Raw genomic sequence first — 11,118 nt, forward strand, 5'->3', positions numbered from 1 at the left:
CTGCAGAGGTCCTCATTCCCATCTCCTCCAGATGTATTTTAGGAACTAGGAATTCCTCTAAGGCAACACACTGAGATAAATTTCCAAATTACAGGCAGAAGGATGGAGAAGAAAGAAATGGAAGCATAAAATGTGAGAGAAATGAGAAAAGCCCACACTCTCAATAACAGCCATCTCCAGATTTAAATTTAATGAAAATGTTATTCATGCTTTTGTTTTCTCTGCTACTGTAGATTACTTCAGCTCTTTTCAGCAGCACATTTTCTCATTGGTATTAGAAAATAGACCAACATACTGCAATCCTGGCTATTGACTTGGAATTGTCACTCATTCTTTTTAAAGCATGTGGTATCTCGGCTCCAAGTTAAAAGCACCACACGTGTTGACCCTATAGCAATCTTACATTCTCCCCTCACTTTTCTATTTTCTTATACAAGAACTCAAGAAAAAAGTTCAACTCAAAAAAAGAAAAGAAGGAAACTCTGGCCTTTCTGTTCCAGAAGGAGAGTTCATTTAAACCCTGAGTCAGTCACTGGGGTACTTTAGATCATCTGAAATTGTCCAACAATTCACATGCATTTCATCTGAGATTTTAGAAGCTGCCTTCTGGAAAAAGTACCAGAGCATCCGGGCCCTCACTACAGGACTACGGAAAAGTTTCTTCCCCCCAAGCTGTCAGACTGGAATGACACACACACACACACACACACACACACACACACACACACACACACACACACACAATGTTACACCTCAAGCTTAACAAGAGGTTTCCATAGATACAGCGAGCACATCAGTGCCTTATATGGTGTTAAAATACACAGTACAGCTGTCACACAATACAAATACGTTACACAAAAAAAAAAAATGCTGAAGTATTTGCAGAGATGTTGTATGCAGCTGAAATGGGGAAATGCTGAGTGGCATTCTTTATTTTATTTTGGGCATTTTACTCCATTTAATCTACCATTTTAATACATGCAGTTTTTAGTTTTTGACAAAGCCCATTAATGGCAATATAGTTGTTCTATTTGTGGGTTACTCTGTTGAAGTCACAGAAAAAAAAATAAAAAAAATAAAAAAAACACAATAATCACAATGATATGATTTTACTGGTATTTAAATTCCTCAAAGAACATTTTTCCTACTAAACACTAATTATTCAATCAATGAAATGAAACATATGTATATCATACATATGTGATATGTATGATACGTATGTGTGATGTAATAATAACTTTATCAAAGCCAGTCTGTAAAGTTCAGTGTTATGCTGATAAACATCTGGGAATCCTGTTGCAAAACGAAGGAAGAAATAGAAAAAAGTGAGGAACAGAAACTTTGAATTAAAACGTCAGCACAGATCAGTTCGGACAGAAGAGAGAACAAGAACAAGACAAAAATAGGTAAAGATGGTTTTCAAGTTTATACTTTAAACTGCAGATGAACCATATTTTGTTATATTATTTAACCAATTTTTATCTTATTTATTTTATACTAAACTATTATTGATCTCACTGCTGTAATAACTATGAGTTAACTGTGTATAATACATTGATACAGATAACATAAAACTGTCCTGTTAAGTGCTTAACTATATAAAGATTAAGTCTTTGGAGCAGCCGTAGTCCTCGGTAAAGGATGTACACATCATAATTACAACATAAATAAGCATGTGACATAAGATGTGACTTTCATGAGATGTGTGACTGTAGCTGGAGTCTTTCATTTAATGTAATTTCCGAATGTTTATTTTTAGCATTAATACAAATTTGTCCAGTGGAGGAAGAGATTCAACGTGTCGAGCATCGGATATCAAGCATGTCTGTCCTCATCTTGGCAGCTCTGCTTTCCTCTGTGACATGTAGCAGTGCTGACATAAGTTTGTATCTTCTTCTAAGTAACCTCCTAATTCAGCTGATATTCAATAATCTTTTAACATTTGCATATAAAACTGTTTCATAACATGTATCCAGATTATAAATGATCTATTATCAACCAGAATTTATGATAATTTAGTATTATTACTGTCTCAAGTAGTAATGTATCAAGGATCAGACACGATCTTTTACTGTTTGAAACTAAAAACTGTCTATTTTTTTATATTTCCCTTGCATTAATAGGTGCCTCAGCCTGGGGACGACAACACTGTGTCAGTGGATACTGTGTCACTCTCAATGAGGGAGAAGTAACAGTAGAGGCTGGGCTCTGTGTTGTGATCCCGTGTTCTTATAGGACTGGTGATGGCTTTACACCTAAACATATAGCTTGGTATAAATGTGAAGTATCTGAACCAAGATGTGGTAATCCAATCATGATATTTCACACCAACAACAGCATTAAAGTTCAATCTGGGTTTAAAGCCCGAGTGTCCTTTTTGGAGCCTGATCTGAGCCAGAACAACTGCAGCATCTTCATTAATAAGCTAAAACAGTCTGATTCTGGATCATATCACCTCAGAGTTATTGGTGAACTGAATGGAAAACCTGATGGATTTTCATTCTCTCCAAGAGTGACTGTTTATGTAAAAGGTATAAAAATGTAGACTAAAACAAAAACATGCTTGAAGTCTTAAACACCCTAAATGTATAACCAAAAATCAAAAATGAATTGTTTCCATTAGGTTTTAAGCTGAAGCCCACAGTAATGATTCCCACACTGACTGAGGGACAGCAGGCCACACTGACCTGCACTGCTCCTGATCTCTGCTCTGGATCTGTTCCTGAAATCACCTGGACATGGAGAGGAGCAGGAGGGACTGAATCTTACATTACAGGAAACAGCGCTGATTACAAGACTGAGAATCTGACTGATGCAACACAGAGTCCTGTCTCAACTTTGACCTTTAACCCATCAGCTAAACATCACAACACGAACGTCACCTGTAAGATCAGTTTTACAGGTGAAACAATTACAGAAGAGACTTCAACCTTGAATGTGAACTGTGAGTACTTTGCTACAAACATAAAATGTTGTGAACCTTGTTGAATTGTACAACTTTTGGGGAGAAAAATGTAAGGAAGTTATTTTTTTTGTCTTTTTGACTCATAGACTTGAAAGAAGTTAAAATACGTGGTGTTACAAGGGTGAAGGAGCATGAATCACTGAATCTGACCTGCAGTGTTGAAAGTTTCCCTCTATCTCTGATTAGGTGGTCCAGACTTAGTTCTGACACAAACCTGAAAAGTGATTCGAGATCAGCAACATTTATAATCCTAAATGCAACAACAAAACATGCTGGACAGTATGTTTGTACGGCTCAATATATGAACAATACTCTGAAGGAGAAAGTCACTGTAAGGGTGATGTGTAAGTTCACAATTTTGTGCTTTCAAAGAAAAAAACAATTTTTTTAAACGGTCTTCTGAAAAAGAGACAGGATTACTTTCATAAAGAACATTCCTGGAAAATGAATGTAGTTATAGAAATGGAAACATTGTAAATATTGTGTGTATATTCAAGAGAAAACCTCCAGTGAGATTCTACAATAATCAAATTGTCCTTTAAATGCTGATTGATAGAAAATAACTGTGCACATGTTAAAGACACTGTATCAGTTTAGTTTGTTGTTAACATTAGCATCTACAATTTAGTGCAGAAGCTCACTCATATTTTTGTGGTAAATGGTTATATGTTATTGTCTCCTTCCTTAAATAAACCAAGTAAATGTGCTGCACAGATTACAGGAAACCTCAGATCGCTGGGAGAACGGTCGTTAAAGAGGGAGATGTTCTGAATCTAACCTGCGGCATTGAAAGTTTTCCTCCAGCTCTTATTGTTTGGAAAACGTTGACTTCCAATATAAATCCTTACAATGGAACTAACAATGATCTGTACAATGACACTGGATCAGCTACACTTGTTATCCAGAATGTGGCAGCAGAACATTCTGGACAATATGTCTGTGCAGCAAAACATCTGGATACAGTTCTAACTGTAAATGTCAGCGTAACTGTGACTTGTAAGTAGACGGTAATAATCTTCTCAAATCTGCAGTTCACTAATACACATACGTTTATAAACCTGACAGGTAGTCAGCTTCGGTATTGTTTCTGATAGATGAAAGACCATTCTACCTCTTTTTGGTGTTTCAGTGACTATAGTGGAGAGCACTATTAGAGAAAAATAAAGCCAAAACAGAAAATTTCCCTCAGTGTGAAAAATATTGGATCCTATCACTGTATGGATCAAAGGTTATTTTTTAATGGTTTTTTTTAGTATTACATTCATTGTTTCATGCCACTTTACTTGTGTGTCCCACAGATAAAAGGAAACTTCAGATCACTGGCGATACAACTGTAGAAGAAGAAAATGTTCTGAATATGACCTGCAGTATTGAAAGTTTCCCTCCAGCTCTTATTGTGTGGAAAAAAATTAGTAGGAACACAAACCTTCATAGTGGAACTTACCTGTATAATGACACTGGATCAGCTACACTTACCATTCCAAATGTGACAGCACAGCATTCTGGACAGTACATCTGTACAGCAAAACATCTGAATACCACCGTGACTTCTTATGTTAGTGTAACTGTGACTTGTAAGTAGACAGTACTAACTTTCTAGTAAAGTTTAGAATTTCACATAATTGTATAAACATGATAGGTAGCCAAAAACCTTGATCTGTATTGTTACAGTAAGCCTGTTTTAAATGTCATGACATAAAGATAAAGGTGGGTAAGAAAATAGAAATACATTTTCAAAAATAAAACAGTAGTTATCAGGCCACAATGCACTGCCAGAGCAGCTACTGTACAATTTGGCATTGTTTCTCTGGAAAACTACTGGAGCAATGGAACAGTTTTTTGAAAGACATTCCCTCTTTTGGTGTTAAATTTATATTAAAATATTTTTGTTTTAGCCATTTCATCCTTTCTTTATTAAATAAATTACTAAAATGTGTTTCACAGATTCAAGGCAACCTCTGATCAATGGGAATAGAACTGTTAAAGAGGGAGATGTTCTGAATTTGACCTGCAGTGTGGACAGTATCCCTCCAGCTCTTATTGTGTGGAAAGATCCTATCTCCAACACAAACCTTCATATTGGAACTTACACTGATCTGTGCAATGACACTGGATCAGCTACACTTGTCATTCAGAATGTGACAGCAGAACATTCTGGACAGTACATCTGTTCAGCAAAACATCTGGACACAACTCTGATTTCTTACATCAATGTGACTGTGACTTGTAAGTAGACAGCACTAATATTTCACTATAATATATTGGAAAAGTAGCCATACTTTTATTTAAAGGTATAATAAAGTGTTCCAAAATTTAGAGTGTGATGTCCCTTCAACTTTTGAATTGTTAAAAGAGAAATAGAGGTGAATTGGTAAATTGAAAGAGAGATAACATAGATGATCTTATTATGACCCTTCATCAATACAAAATATCATATCATCAAAAGTCCACATTAATTAAAACACTTCCTAAAATGTTTAGACCAAATTATGACTACCTTACCAGCATATGTAAGTACTAAACACTACCCCAAGGAAACTTATTATCGATTGATTTGCCACTGTATTAAAAAATTGATTTTAATTGCATTAATGTTATTAATGACATTACTAACTATTATTCCCAAGGATATTCCCTCTTTTAGTGTTTTGATGTGAATAATACTGAGCAGTATAAGGAACAAGGAAACTTAAACCATGCCAACAAAAACATGCTGCCTATTTTACTTGAGAATGGTCAGACATCATCTTATCGAAAGATATTCCCACTTTCTGTGTTTAGGTATCTTGAATAATTATTTTGTTTCCCTCCATACTGTAAATAACGAGGACATTGGTGTCCCTCACTGCATCATCAAGGCAAAAATAAAGCCGAAACATGCTAGCCAAAATGCCCCCTACATGGAAAAAGTATTGTACAAAATCACTCTCTGTGTCAAAGGTTTTGTCATCCATTAGAATATTCCAATATTTTTGTTTTAGCCATTTCATCCTTCTTTATCTTAAATAAATTACTAAAATCTGCTCCACAGATTTAAGGCAACCTCTGATCATTGGGAATACAACTGTTAAAGAGGGAGATGTTCTGAATTTGACCTGCAGTGTGGAAAGTATCCCTCCAGCTCTTATTGTGTGGAAAAAACCTAGCTCCAACACAAACCTTCATATTGGAACTTACACTGATCTGCACAATAACACTGGATCAGCTACACTTGTCATCCAGAACGTGACAGCAGAAGATTCTGGACATTACATCTGTACAGCAAAACATCTGGACACAACTCTGACCTTATATGTTGATGTGACTGTGACTTGTAAGTAGACAGTACCAATCTTCTACTATATTTAGGTCAGCTGTGTTCTCACCTGTTTCCATTCATTGTCAATATGCAGTGTATTTAAGCCCTCAGTTTCCCTCAGTTTCTTGTCTCGTCATTGCCTATTCCTTATGTGTGTTGTCAGTTCAGTCCACTTAATCAGTTTAGTTCAACCTTCCATGTTCTGTTCATCCCATCTTTATAATAAACACCATGCCCATAGTCAGTCAGTATGTGTGTCCTGCATTTGGGTACTCTCTTTCCATTCCCAAACACCTGACTCTCAAGAAAACGTTCCATAGCACAGAGTGTGATTTGCCTTCAATGTTTGAATTCGAAAAAGAGAAATACAAGTGAATTGAAATCTAATTATGGATGAGATACCAATATTACTTCTATTCCCAAGGATATTCCCTCTTTTAGTGTTGGGATGTGAATCATGGAGAGCAGTATGAGGAACAAGGAAACTTAGTCTTTCATGATTCTTTAAAGGTTATCTTGAACAATTCTTTTTTTGCCCTCCATATTATAAATTGCTGAATTCTGTTCCACAGATAAAAGGAGACCACTGATAACTGGGAATACAACTCTTAATGAGGGAGATGTTCTGAATTTGACCTGCAGTGTTGAAAGTATCCCTTCAGCTCTTATTGGGTGGAAAAAAGTTAGTGACAACACAAATCTTCAGAGTGGAATTCACACTAATTTGCACAATGACACTGGATCAGCAACACTTTTCATCCCAAATGTGACAGCAAAAGATTCTGGACAGTACATCTGTGCTGCAAAACATCTGGACACAATTGTGACCGTAAATGTCAGAGTGACTGTGACTTGTAAGTAGACAGCACTAATCTTGAATCTGAAATTCATATTCATACCAAACTCACAATTTACTTTTTTTTATGATCTGGCATTTCTTTTTACAGGGCTATCAAATATTCAAAATGGTTCAGGATGTGTGCTTCAGTCACAGGTCTTGACCTGTGTGTGTATCATTGAAGGGTTTCCTTTACCTACCATCCAGTGGTTGCCCCTCAAGAACAACACTGAGTACTCTGTCATTACTGCTGTGTCAAATGACACAGTCAACAGCACTGTCAGCCTAAATGTAGAAAAGCATGGCAACATCACTCTTGAATGTGTCAGCAACAATGGAAATGAAGAAGCTAAAGAAAAATTCACAATCCACAACAACTCTAAAAAATATGGTATGTTTTCAAATAAACAATTTTTGACCGCAACAATTATTTTTTTAGTAACACATAAGAAAACATTTAACTTGTGCAAAATATAATGAAGTAAAAATGTGGTTTTTTTCCATGTTGTTCCTTTGAGTGCAGAGCAACCGTTAGATTTAAGCAAGGGATACCTAAAAGTCATCGTTGCCTTTTTGATTGGGACACTTCTTACAGCAGTTGTTTGCTTTTTGGCCAAAAAGTATTACAGGTACAGCATTTACTTTTCTAATTATTATTAGGTTTTCTCTGTAAATAAGGCTGAACATGAATTTGCTTCTTAAAAAATATAATTCTCAGAAAAAAACAGAAGAGCTCTGGAAACCTTCATGAGACTTTGGAGATGGACAGACGTCAAGATGATCCACAGGTAGTGATGTTCATGTGGCATTTTTTTTTAATATAACTGGTATTATATGAGTTTTTGCTCACATGTCTAGAATGCTGAAGTGGCCATATTTACACTTTATTGATTAATATTTCATAATTGTTTTTGCACTACTAAAAGTCTGCAAAGTTGCAAAGATCCAAAGCTTTTGAAATTAAAAACATTAAAACCAATTAAAATAAACCAAAGTACTGCATGTGGATTATAGTGAAGTTTTAACTTTTTAAGCATTGAAAGAAGTTTCATTTAAACTGTAAAAAAGGTTTCTACAATTTGAAAGGAAATGGGCCATTTTCATTCCACAATGAACTGATTTCTTTTACATACCCACCATTTGTCTGTCCGCCAAGTTTAGTTCAAATTGAGAAAGTTAATTTGTGCATAATTTCACTAACAGATCAACTGAAAACATATGCGTTAGAAGAGAAATAACTGCTCATAATGCCAGTTATTTTGCAAGTGTTAAAGCCTGAAAACATTTTTATGAATTGTGTTGGGATTCAGTTTGAAATGTGTATGGTCAAACTATAACGTTTTGTTACCCATGCTCATAGAGTTATGACTACAGATACAGTACAATTAAGGTTGTGTGCCAACCAAACAAATTCACTAATCATAGCAGACTGGACTTGCAGACTAAGCAGGAAAAGAGATGCTTTATAACACTGAAACCTGCAGACTTATTCTGGTGAACCAAAATCTAATCATGAACCTATAAATGAGCAAAAATGCATCTTTAACAGCCATGATCAAAAACAACAAATACAAAAACTGCAAAGCATGACAGTAATTCAAGATTCAACGTTGCATCAAGTTGATTATCAGGCCAAAAAAAGTCACAACAATTTAATAACAAAAGAATGTAAAGATACCAGATAGAAATGAACAACTAATATTATTTACTTTCTATCTAACAGGTATATGATGGTTCCCTATTAGAAGAAAATCAGACTCTGATCTTAAACAGTGGACCAAAAGAAGTGGAGTATGCTGACACTAATTTATCCCTTTGAAAAGAAATAGTGCCAGGGAAGCATTAAGGAGGAAAGTGATAAATGATGCTCAAATTAAGAAAGTAGTACAAGAAGAAGGTGGAGATGATGGTGGAGAATAAGGTGAAAGAGGGGGAGGTGGTGGTACTGGAGATAAAAGACTGTTTTCCAGAAAAGGAAGACGGACATAAGGATAAGAATTTGTTTTAAATCTCCATCATGGTCAGGAAAAAGTGCTTGTGGCCAATATGGTTTTTCAGTTTCAAAGAATAAATAATCAAATGTTCCAGTGTCAGCTTGTCTCTCAAATTATCCGAAATAGCATGATATTTTAGAAAAATGTCACAGTTGATACAAATTTTAGATATGTCTTTATTATATTAAAATCTTCAGTTTAATCTTAGTCTTAAGTCTATGTGTTGTGGAATGATTTTTTCCTGTTTTATTGTTGAGATGGCAAATGCCCACCCTGAGATTGTCTTGTCAGAAACATTGAAAAGATATAATTAAAAGTGTGTACATTTATTTACAGTTGCCCTTTTTTACCATACAGCTACTTAATATTTTGTTCTCAGTAATGTATTTTTCCCAGTTACCAAACTTCATATCTAAGGTCATGTATTTTCTTTTCTCTGAAACCCTCCAGCTTGTAAGAAATTTCCTTATGTTATGTTGGCATGGGTATCCACCATATTGTTCCAGTGGCATTTAAAATTGAATGACATAAATTAAATTTATACAGAGCCAAATCACTGTTGCCTCAAGGCATTTAATATTGTAGGGTAAAAAATCCTAACATATAAAACTGAAAAAAACAAAACAAAAACAAAACAAAACAAAAAAAACAGTGAGATTTGACACTTTTGTTTGTAGTGAGTTTTTTTTCTCCTCTACCCTTCACACCATTCACCAATAGGGGGCAGTGTAACCCAGCAGCGGTACATGACAAGTCAGATACTGTGGAGTTGTGATCCTGGTGCTGCTGCACCATGTCTGATGGTTTAGTCAAAGTCAGAACACCTATTCATGCTGTAGCAGTCTGAATTGTGTAACACAAGCAAATACAGGATCATATGTCATAGGTATGTAGTGGAGAGGAGGGCCCAAATGTAATCTCACAGATAGACTGAGTGAAACAAACAAGCCGTTTATTTAGGCTGATGACCAAAATACAAAAAAGGTGAAACACAAAATACAAAAGGGAACTGAAAACCTCTACTTACAGAAATAGCAGACTTACCAAAATAAAACAGGAAGTGAGATAACTGAAGGGGGAAAACAGTCACATGAAAAGACTAAGTGCACCGGGCTTGAGACAAAGAGGGGAATAAAACCAAGGCAGCTGCTAAGAGGGTAACTGCATTGAGTAAGAGGGACAAATACAAGAGTCAACATAAACATTAGGCAAGCCAGGAATTTATAATACTTAAATAAACTAAACTGGAAAACAGACCCAGGACCATGTCATTGCAATCAGTTTCTGATTTTATGCTTGTTTGCACTGCAGACTGTTTCAACATGCAGGTCTAAAAATCACGGGGGGGGGGGATAAAATAATTTAGCAGAAAGCAGGGACATGCAAACTGACTCTGACTGAAACCTAAAACTATATTTAAAAAAAAGGCAAATAATTTCCAGAGAAATAATGAAAATCTGAACCGCTTGCTAAGAATTCAAAACCACAAACCCAAAGAGACATAACCGAACAGAGAATATTTAATAATAAACATGAATTCAAAGTTGAAAAACTTTTTCAGTTTGGGTTTTTTTGGAATTATGAGTTGATGATGACTATTTTATTATATAATATAGAGCATATATAGTGTTACAGGGGTGCACATAAGTGGTGCGCATTCGCTGTCAAAATAAAAGACGCGCACCAGATAAGAAGTTGCAACGTGCGTTTGCGTACATATAAAAGTCACTGTTTTTGTCTGCTGGGATTTTCACGGCATATTCTGCACCACATCTCTGTGCGTTCATCATTCGTTTGAAGCCAGTTCACCTCCTGCAACCACTTTTCCTAGAATACGCGCTTCTTTTGCGGTTCGGGCTCCTTCTGACATTTCTTTGGAGGTGGAGGAACACCAAAGTAATTGCTTAAAGGAGCTTGCTTCTTCGACATCTTTAAGAGTTCTAAACAAATGTCTGTCCTCAACCAGAAAATCCTATTTACGCAAACGCGCGTTCTTATCTGGTTCGCGTCTTTTATTGTGCGC

The 11,118-nt window shown here is 35.7% G+C and overlaps 1 protein-coding gene across 1 annotated transcript; it reads left to right on the top strand.

Annotated features, from left to right (window-relative positions):
* Positions 1 to 1,813: 1,813 nt before the first annotated feature.
* Positions 1,814 to 10,329, top strand: LOC146563950 (hemicentin-1-like). Its single transcript, XM_085291354.1, has 13 exons — positions 1,814 to 1,882; positions 2,124 to 2,531; positions 2,624 to 2,944; positions 3,052 to 3,309; positions 3,680 to 3,961; positions 4,264 to 4,539; positions 4,910 to 5,191; positions 5,997 to 6,278; positions 6,836 to 7,117; positions 7,211 to 7,492; positions 7,625 to 7,730; positions 7,820 to 7,889; positions 8,825 to 10,329. The coding sequence occupies exons 1-13, from the start codon at positions 1,822 to 1,824 to the stop codon at positions 8,918 to 8,920; spliced, it is 3,006 nt and encodes a 1,001-aa protein (XP_085147480.1). The 5' UTR covers positions 1,814 to 1,821; the 3' UTR covers positions 8,921 to 10,329.
* The last annotated feature ends 789 nt before the right edge of the window (positions 10,330 to 11,118 follow it).

The sequence above is a fragment of the Mchenga conophoros genome, linkage group LG11 (genome assembly GCF_057382185.1).
Source record: "Mchenga conophoros isolate Kocher_MC1m ecotype Shallow Benthic linkage group LG11, M_conophoros_male_GT1.1, whole genome shotgun sequence".
Lineage (NCBI taxonomy): Eukaryota > Metazoa > Chordata > Actinopteri > Cichliformes > Cichlidae > Mchenga > Mchenga conophoros.